We start from the raw sequence: 27,490 nt of genomic DNA, 5'->3' as shown, positions 1-27,490 counted from the left end.
TAATCTAGATTAATCTGTTAAATCAGATTAACCCGGGCAATTTAAAAAGAATACCTTTCTTCTCAAGGCCGTTTTGTGGATAATACTTTATTTTTACAGCTCTCTTTGAGGTAGGAAAGTGTATGAGGGATTGTAAGAGGCCTTCTTTGCAACTTAGCTTCTTCACTCAAGATAACATGAGATGTTTGTAAAGTGCTTTGTGAACTTTAAAGCACGATATACATTTTAGCATCATCATCATCATCCAGATCCTCTTTAGAAGAGCAGAACCAAATCTAAAAATTGGATCTATCCTCATGAGATCTTTTGGGCATATTGTTATGTGTGTGACTGATTCCATAGACCATAACTTTGTGTTTACTTTTCCATGCATTGGAAGCAGGACATGAATTTGACATCATTTGTAACAGTTCACAGAACTAAAAAGAGTTGATAAACTACAAGTGTTTACTGATGGGCACTGGGTGTTTTAGCTTTAGGGGCTTTCATTAAGAATCTGTTGCTGCCTTAGTTTATTTTTGGAGAGGAAGATGGATTATATATCGCTTCTTTGAGAGCATAAGTTAACATTTTATCATCTTGTCTATTTTGTCTTTTGCTTTTTCTGTAAACTGACAGCCTTATATATTCTCTTTTGATCAAAATGCTTGTCCAATGGGCAGCGATGGCCTGGGGCAGGGAGGCCATTGTGGGGTTGTGGGGGAGATAGCATGTTTTCTTTGAGTAGTGTTCTCTGACCATTTGATATTTATTTGTTTCCCAGGTGGACTATTTGTGCTCGTGTTACTAATAAAAGTCAGATCCGCACCTGGAGCAACTCTCGAGGGGAAGGAAAGCTTTTCTCTATAGAAATGGTTGATGAAAGTGTAAGTTGTCTGTCACTTGGGGAAACAGGAGCAGTTGACTCCTTGAACAACGGAGAACTCATCTCTCTGCCTGTCTGTCCAGTAGAAAGCCAGAATAGGCAAAAGGAAACACGATAGTTCTTTTGACTCAGACTGTGGTGTACTGGTACTATCTGGGGTTGGGAGTCATAAATAAGACTTTGTATCTTAGTCTTAAATGAGAGCATTTAGAGTTGTTGGAGCTAGACTTCTGAATGCATGAATGGTCCCTTGGGCAGAAGGAGCAAGAAGCATTGTCTGGCTCTTGGCAAGCCAAGTGGCAGTGCTGGGATGCTGGTATCTGCTTAGTAAGATCAATGGAGTGCTGCAGGGCTTGGGGCTGCACACAGGGTCTCTTGGTCCCCGAGACAGCCATCTTGTTAAAGGACTTCAGGGGGGTGGCTTCTGCCTATGGCCTCTCATATAGTTTATCCAAACAAAATGATTGAGTGTGTTGGTGGAGTGAGAAGAAATTCTAGACTAGTTTGGGGCAGGAGCAAAGACTCCTTTCAGAGACAGGACCAGAACTTGGGTCTTGTGACAAGCTAACAATGGCTCTTTTTGGCCTAGGAGTCCAGAGATCTGCGTTCTAATCCTGGCTGTACCAGAACCATGTAGGGACTATGTAGCAATCATTAAGCAGTGTCACCTCCCACTCTCAGAGCTCACAGCATGTGTATACCTGAGGCTCTCCCCCTCGCTCTTTGAGGCAATAATTGAGGGGAGTGGAATAGATAATGCTTAGGTCCTTTTCAGCTCTGAATTTTTATGATTCCAATCTTATCTTCATGGGACGTTTCAGCCGTTTATTTCCATTTTTGACTTAGCAGCAGCATTTTAACTGACAGTGAAAGTAAAAACTAAGGTATTAGCAACTTTGAAAGTCAGTTTATTGATCTGGCGTTTTAGTTGTCATGTATTTAAGAATGAGTTGTCATGACACGTTTGGCAGATATTACACAATACCTAATTCAAGAAGTAAATAAGCTTTATTTGCAGCAAAACTGGTGATTCTCTAATTTCCTAATAGTTTTACATGGAAGCAAAGGATGGAGAACATTGGGCCAGTTTGAATTATTTCTGCTCAGAACTCAGTTTCTTTTTTGTGTGTTGAAATATGAAACTTAGCTGAGTTTTATTCTTTGTTGTTCCTAACCCAAAATTAGTAAGGCTTGGAGATGGAATCAAGTAGTTGAATAACTGAAAAACTGTAAATTGGGCAGGATCCCAGAATGTCAATATTAGAAGCACCTTGTGATCCAACTAGTCTATCACTATCTAAAAACATATTTCTGTAAACACCGATCAGTAGTTCTGGACACCTTTTACTTGGAGAGTTCTGGACGGAGGGGATAACCTTCTAGGACTGCCCATTGCGTTTTTCCACAGCTGTAATTGTTAGGGAGTTTTATGCTACTTGGAACTGACTTTATATACATTTGGGTATTTCCTGGCTGCCTGTTGCAAGCTTGCTAGTGAATTCCATGGCTGTTGTGACAATTGGTCTGTCAAGACTCTGCATAGAACTAACTGCTTCTCATGTTTTCTTGCAGGGTGAGATCAGAGCTACTGCTTTCAATGATCAAGTAGACAAGTTCTTTCCCCTCATTGATGTGAATAAGGTATAGTCTTGGAACTAGAAGCATTGAGTCACAGTTGCTCATTCACCTAGAAATTAGTTGAATGGTGGAGATAGGAATCTTGATGATTGTTCAAGTTATCCACACCCCTGGTTTGAGATCTTGTGGCCTGACATCTCTTTGTAGGTGTATTACTTCTCCAAAGGCACCCTGAAGATTGCTAATAAGCAGTTTACGGCTGTTAAGAATGACTACGAAATGACCTTCAATAATGAGACCTCTGTTGTGCTTTGTGAAGATGCTCATCACTTACCTACAGTTCAGTTCGACTTCACGGTGATTGGTGACCTGGAGAGCAAGGCTAAAGACTCACTTGTAGGTAAGCGAATGTGATTTAAAAAAAAAAAAAGAAAGAAAGAAAAAAGCTGTGATACTGGGCAGTCACTGGCTTAATTTTGAAAATGGGTGAGGGAGGCAGGGGGATGCAAGGCTGAGGTCCTGTAGATTTCATCTTTGGGAATGAGATTTTCCAGCTGGGATCTGTAAGCATCCCTCACTCAAATACTGTGCCTCCATTTCAGACATAATTGGAGTCTGTAAGAGCTATGAAGATGCCAGCAAAGTCATCGTGAAGTCTTCCAACAGAGAAGTTTCGAAGAGGAACATCCATTTGATGGACACGTCAGGGAAGGCGGTGACAACAACTCTGTGGGGAGAAGATGTAAGTCACTGCTCAGGAGCCTCAACCGAGGCATCACATGGGACGTGATTAAAAAAAAGTCCCCGAAGCTCTTGGTTTGTAGACGTTGGGGTCTGTGTGTAGAAGGGGGAATTGTCTTAGGAATCAGAAATCCTCAGTTTGATCCTTTTCTGTGAAGATGTATTGCTCTTTAAAGCTTTGCCTTGTGGTTCCTGGGGGGATCCTGAGCCTCTAATGATGCTCAGAGAGTCTCGGCATAGCAGGTGTTCTTACATGTGGCCTGAGAAATGTGCATAAAGCACTTGAGGTGTGGCTGGGCAATAAGGCTTTTTGTGTAAGTATTGAGTGTGCCCCCTGGAGCCCTACTAACTGTGTGTGTGACTTTGTTGGTTGCAGGCCGACAGATTCGATGGTTCTCGGCAGCCTGTGCTGGCTATCAAAGGAGCCCGAGTCTCTGATTTTGGTGGGCGGAGCCTCTCTGTGCTATCTTCAAGCACAATCCTTGTGAACCCTGATATTCCAGAAGCCTTTAAGCTCCGTGGATGGTAGGTTTTTGTGGGGATAAACAAAAAGGGCCCCTTATTCTTCTCCTGGTAGGGAACTGGGTTCTCCTTGTGGTTCTTGTATCAGGCTTGTGACCTGTCGGCTAGGCAGGGGGGGCTTGTTTCTCTATTTCTGGGAGGCATTATGCCTTCTGAGAGGATGACTTTCAGCTTCTTAAACTGACAAACCTGTAATCCCATGACAAACCTTAAAGAGACGGAGGGAGGCAATTAAAGTGAAAGCATTGCCAGCTGACCCAGATCCTTCCAAAGCAGGCACAGTTAGACTTTAGCAATTCTGCTTTGAGGAGCTTTAGTGGAGAGAACATTTTTCTTCCTGAGATTTGATCCGTGTTATGGGTCTCTTAAGATTTTCGTTGGTGTGGGGGAGGGGGGAGTGCTTTCTGACTTCTTGAAATATTTGGTGTTGGAGTACATCTTCTTCGGTTTTTTCATTGGACTCCGTTGATAAAGTGCTGTGAGAACAATAGGCCTTTGTCAGCAGGCCATTGACGTTCCCAAGGCACTCTGGGGAGGAAAGTCTGCTAAGGTCTCTACAATATATCTTCTTTTTCAGAAAGTTAGAATTCTGCATTAAGAGAACACCACTTCAGTTGAACATGATTTGTGAGAATTGGTTTGGTTAAAGAAAGCATTTTAACTAGCCTTAGCTTAAATTATGTGGCTGTAGTTGGAGAGAAGTGCATGACTTCCAGATTGTTCCATAGGGTTTAAATAAAAAAGCATTTCACTGATCATAGATAAGATCTCGTGGGTTCTAAGTCTTTACTGTGGAGCACCAGTAGAGAGGTAGAGGGAATGGTTCTGCCGCCAGGATGATGGCTGACACTTGTGTGGCCTTCTGAGATGTGTGGAGCTTGGTTTTTTCATATGTCTTGGTTGAGCCTGTAGGCAGCTATGGGAGGCAGGTATTGTTCTCATCGCCGCCGCCCCCCTTTCCCCACCTTTTCTTTTTTAACAGACAGATTGACCTGGGTTAAAGAAGCAGGGAAATTGGCTGTGCTCCCATGGCCCCCAGGAAGTATTTGAGGCTGGTTCTGAGCTCAGCCCTTTACTGACTTGGAGTTCAGCCCATTGTCTGCTATGCCACACTGCTGTGCCAACCACCTGTGTGACCTTAGACAAGTCACTTTCTGTTGATGAGCCTTAGGGGTTCCCCCCAATATAAAATGAAGAGTGTGGTTTAGATAACCTTTTTACATGATTTTTTAAAAAATTCAGAATTTGATGAATGTTCCACCCCCCCCACCAAAAAAAAAGAACATTTTGATATAGGAAGGGGAACTGTAAGAAAAAATTTTTATGTGAAAATGTGACTGTTGCATAAGGCTTGTTGTTTACACGTTCCTTTGAAAGGCTGTCCTTTCTTGGCTATGTGTCCTTCTGAACTTCAGGTCTCTTCTGTATTTTAAAAAATGCTTCAGTGACCCCCTTTTCTTTTCCTTTTTTGGATAGTCCTATCAGTAGCTCCTCTCTTCCCAAGTCCCTCAATGCAAGAAGAGAAACATAGTTCTTGTAACGAGAGGCATAGTTAAGCCACATACAGACATACCTCATTCTACAATCAGCCCTCTGGTGGGGTAGCAGGTTCTGAGGGGTTAAGCATCCCTCCCTCAGGTGAGCGTGATTCTGAGATAGGGGCTCTCCAGCCTACCTCTCCTTCCCCCCTAGGCAAGGCTTATTTAAAGAAAATGTTTTATTATAAACTAGGAAATCATCCACAGATGTTAACATTGACATATACAATGGCCAGAAAACGGGGATTATAAATGAAGCTAAGAATCCTTATTCATTCGTACATAAATTTTCATGCTTTTGAAACAAGCTTTATGCCTAACTTCTTAACAAAGAGTTTACCACCCACTTTATACTTAATATTCCATCTTAGGCTAGTGAATATCAATAGGCTGTGAGTTCATTTTTAGGAACTCATGAACCAAGTCTAATTGGCATGGCCACACTAAATTGTTTTCTCTTAATTTTATGAGGGGCTTGATCCGAGTCCATAGAAAAAGCCCCTAGAATTAAATTGATTCTTGGGGTTGGCTAGAGACCCTTTTGTACACACTCTGCTGTTGCCTGAAGTTGAATGTCTAGGCTGGAGTGGAGGAATATTAGTTCTCAGCTCGAACAACGTGGAGTTTTTATTGTAAGAGGGGCTGTTCTCTCCTTGCTCTGCTGACTCCTGATGAGCTGTCTATAGTGGGAAATGTCTCCTTGGAGCTTTTGAGACAGTAAACTAGTATTGCTGGTGGTGCTGAGACAGATTTATGGACTGATGCTCCTGTGTGAGGGATTTCGCAGCTTACCTGATAGAACAAGAAGGCATTTATCTGCAGCTCAGCCTGGCAGCCAGCCTCCAAGGTAGCCTCCTGTAAGTGGGCAATTTTGGGGAGGGTCAACTCTCAATTATCCACTTCCTCGATTATTTGTAGCATATTTTTAATCTCAGGTTGACATTTCCTTGACAGGTTCCTTGAAGCAATGCTTCTGTCTCTTTTGTATCAATTCAGATTGGAATTTAGGGAACAAGAGGCATAGGTAAGCCACGTCCAGACATGCCTCATTCTCCACCTTGGGTCCATCAGCCCTCTGTCAGAAGGTGGGGTAGCAGGTCCTGAGGGGTTAAGCACCTCTCAGGAACTTAGCTTAGGGAACACAAACTAATTTTTATAATAAGGTAAAGGCCTCATTAAGAAAACAGCTAAATCTGTGATGGGAAGGAAGGGTATAATTCATTTTAAAATTTAATGTAAACGATTTGGGAATTATCTAATATTATGACTCTCCATCTCATCTTTTAAAAAAAAATCTTGATGTAAAAGGATTTTTGTCACGTGAAGTATTCATGGTAGTGGTGGTGCTGTTTCTTTGTCAACTGGCTATCAGTAGCCCAGTGGAGGCTAGTATTTTTTTTTTTTTAGTGAAGCAATTGGGGTTAAGTGACTTGCCCAGAGTCACACAGGTAGGAAGTGTTATGTGTCTGAGGCCGGATTTGAACTCAGATCCTCCTGAATCCAGAGCTGGTACTCTATCCACTATGCCACCTGGTTGCCCCTGGAGGCTAGTATTAAGGAAAGGACTTTATAAGCCTTAAAGGGCTTATCTAAGTGGGAGTCATTATTTGTTATTACCAGAGCTTCAAATTTTTTTTTGCTTTATTTGAAAGTTTTTTGCCTTTTTGGAGTATTATTGTTTTTAGGGCTTAGACCCCTAAACTAGTGTTGATGGATACATGGGAAGTGGTTCAGTGATACTTAGCACTTTGCAGTGTGTTCCTTGACCACCGGGTGGCATCAAAACGATTGAGATAAGAGTGTTGAGGTCATTTACCACTGCTGTTGATAGCTTTCAAAATACAATCAAAATGGACCTAACTTTTTCCCCCAAAAAAAGTGGTTTGAGTGATTGTATTCACAAATGTCTGTTGCTTATAAAAATCTGTGGGGAGGGAGAATAAAGATCCAGTATCTGGCCTCAGGGAAGAATCAGGTTTTGGAAAAGCTGGCATTGCTTTCACTTTCAGGGCTGCTTCTTTATTCTAGTTTTCTTGGTTCTTCAGGTTTGACTCAGAAGGACAGGCCTTAGAAGCTGTTTCGATCTCTGATGCCAGGGGTGGAGGAACGGGAGGGAGTAATGCCAACTGGAAAACTTTGTATGACGTTAAGTCTGAGAACCTGGGACAAGGTGACAAGGTAAGCCTACTGCGCCGTCAGTCCTAAAAGCGAGCAGCAGGCATCGGCACTAGAAGATTCAAGCACTCCTCCCCTCCCCTCCCTTCTCCTCCTTTCTCCTCTCCTCCCCTCTCCTCTCCCTTTTCTTTATTTTAACTTCAGAATCCGGGGAGTTTGTTTCACCATTAAGGTTCAGCATAGCGATAATTTAAGATGTCAAACAAGTGACACCAGGTATTAACTTCGAGGACTCTCCTGTTTGTTGTGACCTTAGAATGAGAGAGGGCTAGAATAGGAATTGGAATTCCTTCAATTCTGTGGTGTTCTTTAGCGTGATTGATCTTGGACCTTAAAGTGTTCACTCCTCAGGTAGGTGTGTTCTGATGTTTTTGTATATCTGGGGGTCTTTGAGGTTTATACTTTGGCCAGTTACTCTCAGACATTAGCCGGAGAATGCCCATTCACATTGCCTGCTAAGGGCTGCCTCTGGCATGGAGCTTGGTTTTCCAGAGGTCTTTTCCATGCATATTTCGAATTCTGTTTTCTTCCAGGCTTTGTGGCCTGTGAAGATCTGGCCCAGGCCTGTTGATGGCAAGATCCAGCCCCTTCTCCTTTGTCTTCTCACTACACTCCCTGCATTTCCTCTCCTATCTTTATCATCACCTTCATCTTCACCAACGTGTGTTGATTTTAAGAATCAAGCATTAGACAGATCTCTGTTGTCACCCAGTAACCGCTTCCCTGCTCCTCTTTGCCTCTCACAGCAGGCTGGATCACAAGGCAGAGGAGTGAAGAACCAGCCACCCCATGAGTCCCTTTGTGCCCCTGGTATGGAGCAGGCTTTGTCTTTTAGGATGTGTTCTGGACTTGGCCCACACTGGAAAATCAAGAGAGTTGTGTGGGACTAGGGATTGGAGAGGGCTGGGTGGAGTGTGTACAGCGGGTACTGAGAGTCCTCGAAATAACTCTAGGGCCTGAAGCTAACTTAGGTCTGGAGCAGACATCCCCAGGAAGGCTGGAGCTTTCATGGGGTTGTCCCAGTCCTAACCTCAGCCCCAAAGCTGTCCAAATTTCTTTGTGTTTTTAAACGTTTATTTATATTGAAGTATATTTTTAAAAATATATCTTATTGATGCCTTCTTGTTTTTAAATAGTTATTTTGTGTACGTACATGTTTCCTTTGAGCCTACCTTTGTAACAAAGAAACAACATATAATATTCAGTCCAAAATAGTTCTCCCACTTCTAAGAGATTTCTCTGAATTTGGGATGTGGTGGGAAGGCCCTATTGGCTGACACACCCCCAGTTAAATAGGCACTGAGCCTCTTTTTGTAGTGTTTGGGTTCACATTGACTTGCATGGCACTGATTTCCCAGTCTTTTATTAGGACTTAGAGAATATGTCATCCTTCTTTCCTGTTAATTTTATATTCTATTAGATTTATCCTCTACCACCAAAATGTGAATTTGAAGGAACCTTAGAGATCCTCAAGGCTGAGCTGTAGTCTTGTCTGATAGTAGTAGTAGATTACATTTATATTAAATTTTAAGGTTTATAAAGTGCTTTTCTCTCACAACAACCCTGTGAAGTAGGTAGTTATCCCTGCTTTTATATCCCATTTTGTAAGTGAGAAAACTGAGGCTCTGAGACATCAGAGGACTTGCTCAAGGTTATCCCGTTTGGACGTGCGGGGCTGAAATTCAGACCTTGGTCTTTCCTAATTACAGACTCGGTTCTCTTCTTATGCTGTGCATGCTGTCCTTGGGAACTGTCTTGGGAATTGGAGAGGGAGCACTTGAGGGAATCTCAGAACTCGCATAGGACTGAGGCTTAGCAGTGGAAGCTGGCTTCTGTGGGCTTTTACATCGGCTGAATAAAGACACAGATCACTCTAGACCCCGGGATTCATTGTCCTCCCCTGCACCCCCAAACAAATCAGCTGGCAGGCTGCTTGGCCATAGCTTTACTAGATTTTATAGTCTGCAGCACTCTATTTCATAGGTCTGCTAACTGGTGATTCATCGCTCTCCAAAGAAGAATGCAAAGGACAGAAATCTTTGTCTTTTGAAAGAGAAAGCTGCAGAGCGTGACTCTTGCCTAGTCTTCAGGTAGAGGGAAAGAGAGAACACATTTTTTCTGTCTTTTGAGCATAACCCAATTGAGACTTTGGTGCATTTCTAGCATTAAGAAGTTATTTTCTTTAGAACCAGGTTTAACCACACACACCCCCACACCCCCACCCCCACACACAGAAAGTGGGGTGGTTGTTGTTGTTGCACTGGTATGCTTGGACTCTAACACTCTAGAAGAAATCTTTCCCTGTGAGCCCTGGGATCTTTAAGACCTTGAATAGTTCAACATACCACATAATAGTCTGTCACTAAAGCACTCTAGTTGCCTGTGATTGTAGTCTGGAATGTAGGTTTGGTGAACCAGTGTCCTGTCCTTCTGTCCCTCTGAAAGGCGGATTACTTCAGTTGTGTGGCAACTGTGGTGTATCTTCGAAAGGAGAACTGTATGTACCAGGCCTGTCCCTCTCAAGATTGCAATAAGAAAGTGATAGACCAGCAGAATGGACTCTACCGCTGTGAGAAGTGTGATCGTGAATTTCCCAGCTTTAAGTACCGGATGATCCTGTCGGTAAGATTCTGAGGCTCAGAGAGAGAGCCCGCATAACGTGCAGAGCATTCCGTTTATGATAACCCTTGGATGTGATGTGATGGATTACTTTATGAGTAGCGCAATTTTACAGATGAAAAACCTTAGGTCCCGAGGTGAAGGTCACTCAGAAATGTATTCATCATCTCCTGTGTATGGAACTACAGTGGGTGCTGCAGGGACTAAGACGTGTGATAGCACCGTTGCAGTGCTCTTAGAGCTCAATCTTTCCCTGCGGTCCCGTAGCTAATAAGTGGGAGAGCGTGAACCCAGGCTCGCTGACTCCACTGGGTGGGTGGCATCTGTTATTTCTGACTGCACACATGTGCCCATCCCCCATGCTGGCCAGAAGCCCTAGGGATGAGTGAGCATGGAACAGTTTGTTGAGGGTCCTGGAAACAAGGAGGGAAGAAAGGAGGCTTTTAATGAACTCACTGGCATACTTTGTTCCAACTAAAAGTCCTTCTTCCCAGAAATTTGAGTTTGGCGACTCTTCCTGATTCTAGTCCACAGGTATGGCCTGCAGTGCAATTAGAGCGTTGGTGGCACTTGCCTGCTAACAGTTAGGAAGATAAATTAATTTGAAATGGCATTTCTGGAGAGCAGTAATTGCACTTGTACAGATGATCCCTATATTTAGTTCATTTTCTTGTAGGTAATGTTCTGTTTCCCAGGCCTTAATGGAGCCTGCCTCAGAGGAAAACGTCTCTGAGTGATGTCGAAATGGTGGCGTCTTCTTCCCCTGCTAGAGTTGAGCTTCTTTCCATTTTAAAAACCTCTTACAAATTAAGGGTTTATAGCTACCCTAAGTTGCCATGCAGAATTTTAGCTTAGCAGAAACACTTTGTCTATAGTCAGGTTTATCATTTTGTGTTTTGTACCCTGTGCTTTTTGCAGAACTGAGATAATGCATTATTTTGTAGACAGTTCATTCACAATAGCTTTTTTTGTTAAGCTTTAAATGGCAAAATTCCTGTGCACAGTCGCTCATGTCCCCTGGATCTGTGTGTCCAACACGATTGCCACTCTGGTGTCTCTGGCCTTTTTTCCCATTCCAGGGACTGTGGAAGCTGCAGGGGGGAGCCACATAGATAGGTCATCCATTGCCTTGCTCTCTGTGGCTGTGTGTTATTTTACCAAGAGGATTCTACCATATTTCATCTGTCAGGTCACGTCAGTAACAGAACCCTTCTTACAAGCCCCACAGACCCCCAAGATAAGGATGCCTTGAGTCACTTGCCCAATAGATCATCGAATGTAAAGATAAGAGACCTGAGCCTCAGAGAGGGAGGATGGCATGTCTGTGGTTACCTTCCCTCACCAATGGCCGGGAGGATGGGCATCCCCTTTTCCTGCCTTCTGAAGGCTGGGGCTTTTCTCCCATCTTATCCTTGGCTCTCCTCTATCTTACTTTCGAGGCTGAGATATTTGCAGCCTCTTCCTCCGTCCCGCCCTTCCACCCACCCTCGCTTACACTTGTGGTGATGCAGTTTCTGATTCAAGCTTCCTGTGCTCTGTCCAAGTTGGGAACACTTTGTTCTCGGCTCATTTGCTCACTTAGATTTGAATGTAAATTCACTGGCTGCCTTACAATGAGGAGATTTTAAGTCCAGACTAAACCCCTCAACTCACTTTTATGCCTTGTCTGTTCTTCTGGAGGCCCCCACCCCCACTCCTCTGCCAGTGGAAGCCTGAGAACCTTGGGTGAAGCCGCTGGTGTGACCCATGGAGCACGCAATCCCTCTGAAATGAAAAACCAAAGGCGTAAAGCTCATGTCGTAAAGGAGAGGCTTATGAAAACGTCCAGGCTCAAGGGCAGTGGCAGATGGGTGGAGGGAAACTTGAGTTCTCTGTGTCAGGGATTGTGACAGTGTGTGTCTTCACACCTATCTATATCACATTGTGTTCTCATTTTCATCCAGTTTTTAGTTTTAAAATAGACTTATTATGGAATGATTATAGGTGTATAATAATAGTTTCTTAATACAATGATTACAGTTCTGTTTATTTTCTCTAGGGGAAATAATTTGGAGTTGTGTTTTTTCAGGTCAATATTGCAGATTTCCAGGAGAATCAGTGGGTAACTTGTTTCCAGGAATCTGCAGAGGCTATCCTTGGACAGAATGCTGCGTATCTCGGGGAATTAAAAGACAAGGTCAGTCACCTTTCCGATTCAAAGGATGCAGATTTCCCAAAGGCCTTCTGTGTGGACACTATTCTTCTCTATGCGATGATTTCCACCTCTTTAGACTGTTTCCCCTGTTTGCGTTTTGTTTCCCAATCCAGTTCTCTTTGATGCCAAGCTTCTTGTCCTGTACTTTGATAGATATGGATGCCCTGGAAGAGATCAGATTGTATGGCATCTGTGAGACATGCTATGATAGGTAAAAAGCACTCAGTAGATGTAGGAGATTGATTCTTGTTGCTTACGTGCCCGTGTTGTCTGCTTTTGAGGCCAGGATATCTCAAATCAACATAGATTCTGAGATCATCTGATGGATGGGCATACCTTGCTTTACACCACTGACACCCCTGAAAAGCTGGATGGAAAACCAAATCACAGTTTTTAATAGTAGATTTCACTGATATCTTGTTTTTTACATTGCATAAAATTTCTCTTGAATTCTTCCACTTCCCAGACAGCTAACCCTTATTATAAGAATTTTTATTTTGAAGAGAAAGTTGAGAAAATAGCAGAACTGATCAACATATCAAAAAATTCTGCTGTTTTATGCAATGTTCTACACTGCTGACTGTCCTCTCTGCAGAGGAGTAGGGGGATTTCTTCTATATCTCTGCTGTGGGGCCAAGCTTACTCTTTCTGTTTTAGCAACATTCAATTCTTGATTGGATGGCAGAAGGGGAACACCTTTTACCTGGCAGTGGTCATCGTGGAATTGTTTTTATGGCTCTGCATTCTAAGACGATTCATGTTTCTCTGAATTTGTTATGCTCTCTGTGTGATGCGGCATAGTCGTCATGCTTTCTAGAACAGTTGTGCCAATCCACAGCTCTACCAACAGTGCACCAGTGTGCCTGTCTTTCTGCAGCCCCTCCAGCTTTGGCTCTTTCCATCTTTTGTCATTGGCCAATTTGCTGGGTGTGAAGGGAAACTTCAGGGTTGTTTTGATTCGTATTTCTCTTGATAGAGAGTTGTAATATTTTTTCACATGTTAGGAATTTGCAGTTCTTTTGAGAATTGTTTATACCCTTTGACTGCTCAGATTTAGAATGGCTTGGTTGTCTATATGTCTTGTATATCAATACCTTATGAGAGATATTTGTTACAAAGATTTTTTTTTTTTGCTTTTTGGTGAGGCAGTCAGGATTAAGTGACTTGCCCAGGGTCGCACAGCTAGTAAGTGTCAAGTGTCTGAAGCTGGATTTGTACAAAATTTTTTTTTAATAGTGGTTAATTCTTAGGGCTCTGTCCTTTCCTCACCTTCCTGTACCTTCTGTATTATTTCCATTGCTGATCTTATCTGCTCCCATGGATCCGTTTATCTCTATGTAGATCATTCTGAAATTGACTTTATCCAGTCATAAGCTCTCTCCTGACTTCCAAACTTGAATCTTCAGCTGCCTGTTGGATATCTCAAACCAGATGTAGACAACTTGAACTCAACATGCCCCAAACTGAACTCATCATCTTTTTCCCAAAACCCTCCTCCCCTCTTCTGAATTTCCGTATTACTGTTGAGGGCACTACTATCCTCCCAGTCATCCAAGAATCCAACCTAGGTGTCATCTCTGACTCCTCGCTTTTTTCTGACTCTCTTCCACCCCAAATTGAATCTTGCTAAGTCCTTTTGATTTTTATCTTTGAAATACCTCTTGTGTCAGCTCTCTTCTCTCCTCTGACACTGCCACTGCACTAGTACAGATCCTTACACCTGGACTATTGCAATAACTTTCTGGTTGTTCTCCCTGCCTTGAATCTCTACCCACACACACAATTCAACAAACTTCTGTGTTTCCCTGTCACATCTAAGAAAAACTATAAATCTTCTGCTTGGTGTTCAAAGCCCTTCATAACTGGCCCTTTCCTACATTTCCAGTCTTCTAGTGACAGTGGCCTCTTTGCTTTTCCTTGCACAAAACATTCCTATCTTCTGTCTCTGTGCATTTCCACTGGCTGTCCCCAGTTATTCCTGGAATTCTCTTCTTCCTCCTCTCTGCCTCCTGGTTTCCTTGGCTCCTTTCACAGCTGAGCTAAAATTCTGCCTTTTCTAAGAAGCCTTTCCCAATCCCCTTAATGTCAGTGCTCTCCTCTGTTGATTATCTCCAGTTTATCCTGAGCATAGTTTGTACATAGCTATTTGCATGCTATCTCCCCTATCAGACTGAGCTCCTGGAAAGCAGGGACTGTCCTTTCAGTGTTTAACCCAGTGCCTGGCACATAGTAGGCACTTAATAAGTGCTTGATGATTTGACCTTTCTTCTACCAGATGTGTTACTTTGTTTTATGCAAAAATGTTCAGTTTCATGTAATCAGAATTATCTGCTTTATCTTTTTTAATTGCCTCTGTCCTTCTCTTCCTTAAAAAGTCATTGACTAATAGTTTTGAAAGATAATTTATCTGCTTCTCTTCTGATTTTTTTAATGGTATGATCTTTAATATTCAGGTCACATCCGTTTTGAATTTTATTATGGAACACAATGTAAGATGTTGGTCTAAGCCTAATTTCTGCCAAACTGCTCTCTTGTTTTCCCAGAAATTCTTGTGAAATAAGAGAGTTCTCCCCTAGGTCATTTATATTTTCAGTTTTATCAAACACTGAGCTATTGAGTTCAGTTATTTCTGATTCTTCATTGTCTAGCCTGTTCCATTGATCTACTTCTTTAAAAAACTGTTACCACAAGATTTGGGTGATTGCTACTTTATAATACAGTTTGAAGACTGCTATTTCCCTCTCTTACCTTTTTAAAATTATTATTGTTTCCCTTGATATTCTAGATCTTTTGTTCCTCCGCATGAATTTTGCTATTATTTTATCTAGCTCTGTAAAGTATCCCTTTGGTACAGCATGAAATCTGTAAATTAACTTTGATGATGTTTTAATTTTTATTATATTGGCACAGCCCAGCCATGAGCATTAAATATTTCTCGGGTTATTTAAGATATCCTCAAATGACATTTTCTGTGCATAAATAGCACTTGCTTTTTCAAGGAAATTCAATTTAAACAAATGTTTGTTAAGCTCCTGTTATTTGCACTGGACTGTGCTTTGGGGTAGATGAAAGATAGAAGATTAAATCAACCGTGGCAATTTAATAGGGAAAATGAGGCACGAAAAAAAACACCCAACAACAACAACGAACAAAAACAAAACAACCGAGAGGTGTAAACCAAGTTAAGACCAAAGGGGAAAGGGATCGTTACCGATCAGAGGAGCAAAGGTTGCTGTTTGGAGCAGAGGGCATTTGAGTAGGCCTTCGAGGGTCAAAGTGGGCAGAGAAGCAAGGCAGCAGGTCTTTTGTTAAGATCTTGTAAAATGAATATTTCTTTTACATAGTGAATAATCAGCCTCAAATTTTAATATGTTTTTGATTGAAAATCTGGATTTCAAAGTATATTTGATGCTTAAAGTGGAATATACCAGAAGTTAGGCCTTAGATAGATTAGATGTTCCATTTGCCAAGTTCTATTTTATTCTAATGTGATACACTTTCTGTATAGGTTTGTTAATGATTATTCCCTCTCAGCTGAACTTGAGAGACTGTATCAGAGAGAGTTTGCTGTTCTTTAAACCATACAAAGAAAAGCATTGATAAATGAATTTTTTTTCCTTCACCTAAAACAGTCTTAAAGTAGGTCATGATCCTTTCTAGAGATCTTAGTTTATCTGCTGTTTATTTGGCACATTCTCTTTCTTGTCCTCCTTTTCAGTTCTGTCGATTTTGTCCCATCCCCCATACATCTCTAAAATTGTCTGCTAGCTTTCTGAAAATATTCTGTCAAAACTGTTTACCAGTAACAACTAAAATGTGCTTTAAAGTGTGGTGTTATCCTCATTGTCTGTTCTGCTTGGCCCTCTGTTTTCATAACAGATTGTAAGACTCAATGCAGGCCTTTCAGGATTTTTTATTAGCTTATTAAATTTAACTGCCTTCGCTGCTGCTGAATGAGGACATATAGATACCCCTCCCCATAGGAGCCATCCCATGCTTGCAGTGTGGGCCAGACACTTACCTTAATCTTGGAAGGAGATAGAAAATGATTTAATTTTTGCACATTTGACTGTGTTCAGTTTACATATTCATAGCCTTTCCCTGCAAAATAACTTTTAAAGAATAGACCAACAGGCACAAACCTTTTTTATACTCCTGTTCCCCTGAGATTAATATACAAATAGCTCTTGCCAGAGAGATCCAGCTACCTTTGGCATGGTTGGACTACGCTAGTATTTTAAGTGATCCTACTTAAGATTTCAAATGTAACTTCCACTTAGCTAAGCAGAGGGATTTTATACTTCTTCTAGCGCTTGTTGTTTTGGTCTAGCTGGCTACAACCTCCAGACGACAGCCTATTTTACAAGTAATGGTGAGGGCCTTTACAACCAGGCAAGCTGGGGGGGGGGGGAAGAGAGAGAGACAGAGGCAGAGAAAGAAAGTGAGTGAGTGTTTGTGTGAGTGTGTTCCAAAATCAAAACCCAATAGTGCACCCAGTGTGGTACCCCACAAGGTTGGTCGAGAGACCACCTCTTGCCTTGGTTTGGATTGGCTGTAGTTCTTCCAACTCCCGTAATTCTTAGACTCCATTCTTGTTTGGTGCCACCTCGTGCTTCCCATGCCTTCAGCTCCCCAATATTGTTTTAAAAGTTTCAGTGCTTTCTACTAGGGGTGGGGAAACTGTGGCCTTCTAGATCCTTGGGTGTGGCCTTTTGATTGAGTCCAAGTTTTATAGAACAAATCTATTTATTAAGGAAATTTGTTCTGTGAAGTTTGTATTCAGTCAGAGGGCTGCATTTGAGGATCTAGAAGGCCACGTAGGGCCAAAGGTTCTCCACCCTTGTTTTATACAAACCTTCCTCTCATTTTAAGAAGGGAACTAAGAAAGAAATGTGAATAAAGTATCCGAAGATTCCAATCATGAAATGAATGAGGTAGACAACTGTCTGTATAGATCTGCAGCGCTAAATACCAAAGTAGCTACAGTGTAGAAAGGATAGCATTTGAGACATCCAGAAATTCATAGGAGAAAGAAAAGCCAATATTAGAGCCTGTGACCTCAGATAACTATGTAAAAAGCAGGGGTAATAAGAGCAAAGTAATTTAACGATCCTCATATGATGAGGCAAATTTGACTTCATTTCTTACAGCACAGTCATTCCATTATGTTCATGGATCATAATTTGGTGAGCCATTCACCTATCGATGAGTATCTGCTTTTGTTTCCAATTCTTAGCTATCATAAAAAGTGCTGCTATTTTGAAGTATATGGGAACTTTTTTCTTACCAATGGCTTCCTTGAGGTATAAATCTGGTTCAAAGAGTACGGTTAGTCACTTCATTTCCATTATTCCAAATTGTTTTCCAAAATTACCATACTATCCCACAGCTTCCCCAACAATGTATTTAGTGTGCTTGTCTTTCCACAACTCCTCCAGCATTGACTGTTGTCATTTTTGGTCAGTTTTGCTAATTTGCAGGAAGTGAGGTGAAACCTCAGAGTTGTTTTGATTTTCATTACTCTTATTTTATTAGTGATTTGGAGCATTTTTTCATGTGGTGGAGGAGATGTTCTTACCAATCAGGGCAGCTTCTTTTCTGAGTTAGAGTCTCAGCAAAGAAAACTAGTTGCTGGGGTAGAGACATAGGAACCTTAGGGGAAAGTAACCATTCCCATTTTATTTATGATGGAGGAGAGGAAAACTGAGCATGGTCTGACATGTTCCATAGATTTTACAAGAGCAGATTTTAAAATGTTTTAAGAAAGGATAGGCAGGCTCTCATGGCCTAAAATTCTACAAAGGAAGTTATCCAGGATGAATTGGAAGATCTCAATACTGAAATTCTGAAGACACAAAGAAACAGTTGGGATGAAGAGCTAAAAAGGAGAATTGTCAAAAAAAAAAAAAGATGATGTGGATAGACAGAGAACTCATCAACCAATTTAGATTTTAAAAAGACGTATTCAGAAAATAATTGCAAACTAGTATATGAAAGAAGACTCCTAAATAAGTAATAATAGAAATGCAAAGCAAAACAGCTCTAAAGTTTTACTCATACCCAACAAATTGGCAAAGATGATAAGATGGGAATAGTTAGTGGTAGAGGGATCGTGGAAAGATGGACAGAGTAATGCTCTGTTGGTGGAATTGCAAATTGGTCCAACCATTCTGGAAAGCAGTTTAGGATTATAAGAAGAAAGTGACAAAAAGGTCCATATCCACTGTTAGACATATACTCCAAGAAGATCATTGATAAAAAAAGAAAGACCTCATAAACACTAAAAGATTATAGCAACAATTTCTGTGTTGGCAAAGAATTGTAAACAAAGTGGGTGTCCATTGATTGGGAAACTGTGTCTAAAAAGGTCTGGTGTGTGAATGTAATTGAATATTACTGTTCTGAAAGACAATAAATGTGAACATGGAAAAGAATGTGAAGGTTTCTGGAACTGATGCAAAGTGAAGTAAGCTAAGTCTGAGATCAGTGCACCCAATGACTGCACCAGTGGAGATGGAAAGAGTTCAAAGAATATTCATTGTCATTAGCAGGGAAAACAGAAACAAATTAAGGATTGAGAAGCTGGGCCTTTCACTGGTTTTCTTTCATCCTTGTTCTAGTCACCGTAAGCAGCCTGCTTTGCCTTTGGTCAGTCTTCCTCTTTTCTTCTAAGCTGCTTAAAATCTCTCTTTGTTTTCCTTAGCTTCCTTATCGGTCTCAGCTCATTTTGAATGTTGGCATTCCACACACCATTCTTACAGCGCTGCCATACATTTCTAGTTATCTTTTTTTTAACCTCTCTTTCCTTTTATCATTGAACGTATCTTTGTTTTTATATCACCTACATATCCCGGTATATCCCTCTCCCTTCCCCTCCCAGAAGGTCAACAATTTCCAAGATTCTGACATGCCTTTCTCAGGTCACAAGCTCCTTTCTCTTTGTGATCTACTCTTCCTAACCCTGTTTTGTGTCCTTACTGTGGCCTCCAGCCACCAGATCCTTCTTACTTCTGCTCTGTCCTTCCATCATGTAGTCAGTCAGGTTGTTTCTTGAATCTTTTGCCTATGGGTGCTGCCACTCAGGCCTTCCTAAACTTGGGCCCTGGTTTCTTCGGGCCAACTGCTTTCACTGCCTTTCCTCATAGACAGCGGGAGGAAGTCACAACTTTGCTGCCTGAGTTCCATGTAAGTTTATCTTATCCCAGTTGCGACCTCAGTGCTTTGTGTTGTAGAAATCCACATGTGGGGTGGGGTGGGGCACGAGGGCAGTGTGAACTCTAGATGATGTCAAATGCAGTAAAAGGGTGAGAATCATTCACCCGAGAAAAGACCATTGGATTTGTTGATTAAGAAATCATTGGTAACTTTGGTGAGAGCTGTTTCAAGCCAGTGATAAAGGTTGGAGCCATTTTGTATCAGGTGAGGAGTGAATGTGGAAAGGAAGAGTTAGAAGCTTTTTTGTGGAGTTTGGCTGAGGAAGGTAGGAGAGATAGAGGACAGTAGCTGGAGGGTCTAGTGAAATTTGTTTTAAGGGTAGGGGAGACTTGATTGAAACTGCCCCTTCCAAGATTACTAGTGATCTTTTAAGGATGAAATCTAATAATCTTTCTCAGGTTTATCCTTCTAGAGTTTACTGCAGCTTTTGCCACTTGCTCATTCTCTCCTCCTAGATATAGACTCGGTCTTTTCTGATCCTTTTTCTACTGATTCTCTTCTGCTTATTTAATCTGCCCTTCTCAGCTTCCTTTAGCTAGGTCCCTGCTCCTGTCCTGCTCCCTTACTGTAGGAGTGCTCCAAAAGCTGTGTTCTGGTCTTTCTATTTCTCTTTTCTCTTGGTGACCTCATCAGCTCCCATGAGTTCAGTTGTCATTCCTAAGCAGATATCTCCTCATTTATAAATCTGCTTCAAATCTCACAAGCTCTAGTCCCCCATTAGCAGCTGCCTGCTGGGTACCAACCACCTGGAGAGCCTGTAGGTGTCACAGTCAACATCTCTGAAACAGAATTCAGAATTTATTTTCCTTTCTCTCCCAGCCCTCTCCAAGATTCTGCAGTGTGTGGTGTTTGTTGACAATAATGTTTTGCTTAGTATGACACAGTTCCATCTTAAAGGTTTTCTTCCAACAAGGTGTCCCCGCATACATGTTAGGTACAAGATTTCTTGAAAGGTGTAACATAGAGAACCTTGTCCAGTGAGTGCTCTCCTGCCTTCCCCTTTCCCCCTCCCAATAATTAACATCAGATGAGGCATTAACTGGGAGAAGTTTGCTGCCATTAGGGGAAATCCAGTGCAGAGTTCCAAGTCAAAGAATGATTCCTTCATACTTGACCTGTACCCATGGAAGGTACCACCATCTCTCTGATCATTCAGGTTGGCAGCCTCAGAATCACATTTGGCCCTTTCTCTCCACCGATCCAAGTTCCGGCAGGTTCTGCGATGTTGAAAAGGCACTAGTGACAGGTGTGTTTCTGCTTGCTTAGAGCTGGGCAGGCCACTCACCTTATAAGGAGTTCTTTTGCCACGGCAACCTGCGAAACAATGAAAATGCAGCATGGCCCTCAGCCCTGTGCGGCTCCCCTTCCGCTCTTGAGGGGACAGGAAAATCAGTATAAACACTCTGAATCTGAGGTCCTTGTCCAGGATCATCAAGTGGACGTACCACTGGAGGAATAGAAGCATTTCGGGCTTCACCTTCTCACTGTAAAGAAAACCAGACGATTAAAGGAGTCTGTACAAAGTGATACAAAGGATAACTCACACGTTCCCCTTTGAAAAGCCATGAGGAGTTGGCAGAGTTGGTTTTATTATACATTCAATGGTACAAGAAGCATATTCGATTCAGGAAGCATTTATTAAACAGCCGATGCATCCTGGCCACTGTGCTCAGCACTGGGGATGCAGGGACAGAAGCACAACATCCCTTCCTTCAGGGAGCCTCCATTCTTCTGGGAAGAGCAGCACGTGCACAGACAGGGCAGAATCCGTACAAAGGAATTTCCAGAGGATAAGCAGTGACAGCCAGGGGAATTCAGAGGTGGCACGTGAGCTGAAGCTTTAAGTTAGCTAAGGGATTCCAAGGGGTAGAGGTGAGGGAAGGTGTTCCAGGCACAAGTTAGCCCAGAGATAGGAAAAAAAAAATGTGGTCCATGAGTTGGGCTGTGGAATATGTGAGGGAGAGTAATGTGAAATCAGTTTGGAAAGTTAGGTTGGAGGTGATTTGTGAAGATGCCAAGGAGAAGCTTACATTTTGTCCTAGAGGCAGTAGGGAGCTATAGAAGCCTACTGAGTAACATGAGCAGACTTGTGCTTTAGGAATGTCAGTTTAGCAGCTTGTAGGGATGATATATCGCAGAGTGGAGTGACTTGAACCAAAGAGATTAATAAGGAGGCTATTACTACATTAGTCCAAGAAAGAGGCTATAAATGCCTTAAACTAGAGTAGTGCTAGTGATAAGTTTTTGTGAGAAGATTATCGTGAAAATAATTGGTGTTTTTGCACTGGTACATACTTCAAAAGATGAAGAGGTAGAGAAATTCTATGAAGTGTTCAATAAATCTCTCTAAATTACACCAACATTTATTTTGACACTTGATTTAATTCAAAGGTGGGCGTAAGTGAGGATGGCAAAAAATATATTAGAATATATAAAATTGAAGAAGAAGGAATGATAAAGAACAAAGTATTGTAGCCTTCACAAAAGCCTCGCAGCCATACATTGGGAATACTTTCTTTGAAAAAAGAATTGAAAGGTACTGGACGTGGTGGGCATGAAATATTAAAAAAAAAAAAGAAGCTGATTATATTTTAATATACAGGAATTGACTTGCTACCGATGTAGTTATCATTCCTAAACCAGCTATCTTTATAGTTAGACTTGTTAGTGCAAGGATCAATATTAACTCAAAACTAGAAAAATAAGAATGAGGGAAAGATAAAAGCATGTAGCAAGCACCCCATCCTGACGCATTTAAACAGTTTACTGATGATTAAAAGAGGGAAATGTTTGTAGAAAAGTATGTCCATACTGATTGTAACAATTTCATTAAAAAGTGCCTAAAAGAGCCTAAAAACCACCTGTCAGCAAACACATGCCAAATAGAGACAGCAGCTTAGATCAACACTGGTTTAAAATATAAATTCGTTTGCAAAATTTTATAGAGTAGGAGAGTAGAAGAATATAAGTAGCATTACTTTATGAAGTAAAAAATAAAAGAGTGGAGGGGAAAAGCAGCTTAAAGATTGTTAGGAGACTCAAGAAAGTCATCCCAAGGGCATTTAAGGATGAAACTGGAAGAAAGATAATAGATAAAAGATGGGAAAAGATCTGCAGGGATTTTTTTTTGTAGTAAACTTTTCAGAATCGAGGTTAATTGAGCCACCACCACTGGATTCCATTGTGATGGTACTTATTGTACTCATACAAGTGGAAATAGAGCTAAAAAGAACAAGGATGAGAAAAGTAAGTAGACTGGACCAAATATATAGGGAGGAGGTATGTGCTGGAGGTGAACCAATTTTGAGGGCATTTAGGGATTGATTCTTAAGATATATAGTGAAGGGGAAGATAAAGGATTGGAAAAAACTCTCAGAACTTATTACTACTAAAAAAAGGGGTGTATGGGGTGTTCAAGGAGGGCTAGCATCTCTAGTGTGAGGGCTTGTTGAGCCCTTTTCAGGGCTGCTCATCCACCTTTAAAGTCCACATAATTTGCCCAGCTCCCACTTGTGGCTCCAAGAAGCTGTAGCATGCCAGTGACCGCACCCTGGTAAACCATCTTGGCTGACCAGCTAACCCAGGTTGAGGGTAACTGATGGGCTTTAGATCTGTTGGTGAATTAGGTGGGTATCTACTCTGAGCATGTGAAGACTTTCCCTGGAAGAATGGGTTCCACTTAGCCATGAAGGAGGCTGAGGTAGTTGCTGTGGAACACTTGGAACTTGGTCTGACATGGAAGGCACCGGATCATTCACTGAATTCCAGGCCATCACCAGTTGTCCTGACTTTTGTCTTGCCACTGGACTTCATTGACTCTGGAAGAGAGAGTAAGGCTGATGATTTTGTGCGGCTCTGCCTCACTTAAATCTAATTCATGATGAGTCAAGACATCACCTTGTGATATCATTGGTCCTCTTGAAAATGGACAAACAACAACAACTAAAAAAGGTTAAAGGATTAAAACATTAATAACTACCAACACATATGCCCACTTTACATCTTATATAGAATTTTTATGAAACTGTACCTGTGCGATAATAACTCTCTTCTGAGGGAGTTAAAGGGAATAAGCAGACTTTCACAAGTGATGTTCCATGTTAGACCACATCTTTACCATCACATAATTGACCAAGTAATGTAGAGTAGAAGATTCTACTTCACTTACTGTTTATTGCCACTAATTTTTTTTTAACTTAGTAGAACAAAATTCCAACTTAAATGCTTTCTTTCAACAAAGTGTCCTCATTTGTATGTCAGAATTACACATTCTGCCTTGAAAGATATAACAGAAGAAACCTTGTTCAGTGACCCCCTTGCAGAGCTCGGAGCAGAGAGGCAGCCATCAGACTTTCTTCCTGACTCAGACTGCTTTGGGAGCACTGAAATCTTGCCATTTTCCAGCCTGAACTGTCCTTTGGATCTTGGAATGACATAACAATAAGTGTCCCAAGAAAGTAGCAGCAGGACCAGCCCAGACGTTTCCTTGTAGAAGTGTACAGAGCCTGTCCCTAAGATGAAGTCAGAAATGAGGAAGAAAGCCAGAAGAATGAGCCAACAAAAAAGTCTCGCCATAAAAAGATTATGGTGACAAATGCATTCCAGACTCGAACCAAAAGAAGACTGTTCTGAAACATCCACAGGCAAAGCCTTTGAGAAAAGCACAACTTGGGCACAGACTGAACTAGAATTCCTGAAAGAGATGAAGCGAGCGGCTAAGATGCTTCTAATGTAATAGCACACCTTAGGAACACACCGGAGCTGCACAGAAACTTGGAGGTGCAGACACAGACACCCAGAAGGGTAACTGGGAACAAACAACCTCACAGGACCAAACAAGGATAAGCGGTTTTTTCATATGGGGAGACATACACATGTTCCCTCCAGACCCTTTCATCATGGGGGGTCATAGAGGTGTCTGGTGAGGTAGAGGGGCTGCATCCTTTCTGTTAGATCTTAATGATCTTAAAAGAAGATGAGGAATGTATTGCATGGGAAAAGGAGAGGAAAGTTAGGAAAAATTATGTCCATACAAACAAGGTGGAAGGGGTGTGGGGGTTAAGCGACATTTGACCTCATTCTCATCTATACTGGTCAAAGGAGGGGCATATACATACACAGCTGGTTACAGAAATATATTTCACTGAATGAGGAAATGGAGGGGGGAAAGGAAAAAGGGGAATAAGAGAAGGGTAGAATACTAAGCAAAGCAGACTACAGATGTACAAACGTGTTTATAGCAGCTCATTTTGTGGTAGCAAAGAGTTGGAAGCTGAGTAGGTGCCCATCTGTTGGGGAGCCAAAGCTAGTGCAGCAGTTTGGGCAAGAAGAGATGGGGCCGCACTCCTAGGGTGGCGACTCTGTGAGTGGAGAGGAGATGTGGTACGAAGGCAGAAAGATCCGACAACAGACTGGCTGTGTGGGGTGAGTGCCAGTGAAGAGTCAGGGCTTACATTGGGCTTTGAGCTTAGTGACTGGGAAGGTGATGGTGCTCTCAACAGGAAGAGGGAAGCTGGGAAGAGAGGAACTTTTGAAGGGAAGAAGAATAGAATGGGTTCTATTTGTGACACGTTGAGTTCAGATGCGTATGAGATACATCCTCATTTTGACATGGATAAAAGTCAGTTGGTGACTTAGTACTAGAGCCCAGGGGTTGGTTAGGGCTGGATATATAGATGTGGTAATCGTCTGGGTACAGATAGATGCTCATTGAACCAGTGGTAGCTGACGAGGTCGCCAAGCTAGTGTAGAGGACAGAGCATGGGTGGATGGCATGCTTAGTGGATGTGGCATGGAGGAAGATCCGGCGAAGGACACTGAGAATCATTCAGACCGGTAGGGGGAGAGCCGGAACAAAGCAGTGTCAAGAAAACTTAGGATGGAGAGAGTGTCTATTGTAGGTACTTTAAGTCATGGATGAATTGATTACTCTCTAGCTCTCTGAGTGTGGAATGTGACTACTAAAAGTGTTGATTTCAATAAAATTTAAAACCAAAATATTTTGTCTTGTATGGAATTTGTCATAATGGGATTTTACCTGTAGATTAATTAGTTTTGACAACTAATTTCTATTAGCCTGGGAGTGAAAATCTTGTCAAAAGAAAGATGCTTCAGAAATTAAGCTGATTTTGAACATGCGAGTTGTGTTTAGATGATGTGGTCCTGCCACTATCTCAGTCTGCGTGTTTGCTTTTACAGAATGAGCAGGCGTTCGAGGAAGTCTTCCAGAATGCCAACTTTCGTTCCTACACATTCAAGATTAGAGTCAAACTGGAGACTTACAACGTAAGTAAATTCATCTGGGAAAGAGGAGAGCAGGCACTGGGAAATCATTTTGCTTATCAAAATGAGTCTGGGCTTATTTTATCTGCATTTGTGCAGGTCAAAAATTATGGGAGGGGGGGAGGTCACGTGTTTGCTAGAATTTTTGGTCTGCCAGAGACCTTGTCCAACTACTGGGTGACCTTGGGCAAGTCACTGCACGCCTGTGGACCTGTTTCCTTATCTGTAAAATGAAGGCATTGGAGTCTGTGGTTCTCTAAACTTAGACAAGATGATCTTTTGCCCATTGATTGGAGTGGCTTATAGAATTGAGAAAGGGAAAGGGTGTGGAGGCAGGAGAAGTGTCAATGGAGAGCTTCCCTTAGGCCCAGTGTGACCTTTGCCCAAGGTCATTCCTCAGTGGAGCAGCTGCTACCGTAAGAATTCCTAGTTGGGGAATGGGGGGAAGCGGGGGGAACAGACTCGGCAGCTTCTTAGACCCTCCTCGACTGCTCTTCTCTTTCCCAGGACGAGTCTCGAATCAAGGCCTCTGTAGTAGACGTGAAGCCTGTGGACTACAGAGAATATGGCAAGAGGCTCATCATGCACATCAGGAAGAACGCCGCTGTTCGGCAGATGTGAAGAGAACGCTGCCAGTTGGGCAGAAGTTTGAAACTGCCCGGGACAACCCAAGAGCTGACATGAAGCTGATCTCTTCCCACCCTGTGTGACAATTAAGCTTTAGCTGCACAGGGCAGAGCTGCCCTTTACGGTGGACTGAGCAATTTCCTTTGTCGAATGAGCCTGGAACCCCTTGGTAGGTAAAGAGGCGTGTGCGCAGATCTTGTGACCCTTAAGTGTCAGACCTCGAGGGCCAGTCTCGACGGCGTCATACCAGTTGTCACTGCCATTAGCTCCAGGCATTTGTTGATTTTATTAAGATGTCATTATCTTTAGGCTGGAGTCCTGTTCAAAGTAATTAGCCCTAAATCTGCAGACAGCCAGATAAATGGTGTACCCGAGGTTTCATTTCTCCAATTGGTGATACATCTGGAACTTTCTGGGGAAGGAATTGGAAAAAGCAGTGCTGCTGAGCCGTCTGAGAAAGACCCTAGGGTTTACTCCTAGAATTCAAAGGCTTCCTCCTCCTAGAGGTGCCACGGCGCTGGTAACGCCTGGAATGCAAGACGGTAGAATTATTAATCAAAGACGTATCTCTTCTATCTGAAGAGTATCCTTCCTTCAGGGTTTAATAGACTGAGTCAGATGGGTCTGATATTAATCAAAATTGTCTCTTCTGAGGAAGGCTGATAAGCATTGACTCACTGTCCCCTCGGGAAATCTAGGCAACTACAAAGCATTGCTTGAGTTTTCACTTCAATTAACATCACGTTTTGAATTGATGATTGTACACGTTTCCTACCTGTATATATTTCTTGCATTTGTATGTTTCACTTCTTCAGTTTTGGTTGAAGCTGTGTTTAAATAAGGAGAGAATTATAAAGAAGGGGGAGGGGGAACCCTCTGTTTCTGTTGCTTTGTTTCAATAAATAGTATATTTAGATCTCTGTGAATCCTACTTTCTTTGAACTCAAAGGGTTCTTCTACTTACTGGAAAGCAATTAATTAGCCTTCATAATAAATGTTCACTTGGGGGAGATGTTAACTTATTACGAACTCTAAGATTAGACTGAGGCAGAGAGATGTTTGCAGCCCTGAAATGCATCTTTAAAAGAAAAAAAAATATGTTTTGTGCCCAAGAATGCTGATGATCTGGCACTT

At 42.0% G+C, this 27,490-nt stretch overlaps 1 protein-coding gene across 2 annotated transcripts in view; it reads left to right on the top strand.

Moving 5' to 3' along the window:
- The window catches only part of RPA1 (replication protein A1), a 56,401-nt gene extending 29,129 nt beyond the window's left edge, over positions 1-27,272 (top strand). For both annotated transcript variants that reach the window (XM_021006979.2, XM_021006980.2), the window contains exons 8-17: positions 764-866; positions 2,438-2,506; positions 2,651-2,843; positions 3,046-3,185; positions 3,561-3,709; positions 7,290-7,422; positions 9,865-10,041; positions 12,107-12,214; positions 25,646-25,732; positions 26,237-27,272. In XM_021006979.2, coding sequence (XP_020862638.1) covers positions 764-866; positions 2,438-2,506; positions 2,651-2,843; positions 3,046-3,185; positions 3,561-3,709; positions 7,290-7,422; positions 9,865-10,041; positions 12,107-12,214; positions 25,646-25,732; positions 26,237-26,350 — 1,273 coding nt within the window. In that variant the 3' untranslated portion in view covers positions 26,351-27,272. The remainder of the gene's footprint in view (positions 1-763; positions 867-2,437; positions 2,507-2,650; positions 2,844-3,045; positions 3,186-3,560; positions 3,710-7,289; positions 7,423-9,864; positions 10,042-12,106; positions 12,215-25,645; positions 25,733-26,236) is intronic.
- The last annotated feature ends 218 nt before the right edge of the window (positions 27,273-27,490 follow it).

This window comes from Phascolarctos cinereus, unplaced genomic scaffold (assembly GCF_003287225.1).
Source record: "Phascolarctos cinereus isolate Bilbo 61053 unplaced genomic scaffold, phaCin_HiC Scaffold_5;HRSCAF=322, whole genome shotgun sequence".
In the NCBI taxonomy this organism is placed as follows: domain Eukaryota; kingdom Metazoa; phylum Chordata; class Mammalia; order Diprotodontia; family Phascolarctidae; genus Phascolarctos; species Phascolarctos cinereus.
The sequence above is the reverse complement of the archived record's forward strand: the minus strand, read 5'-3'. Positions and strand labels throughout refer to the sequence as shown.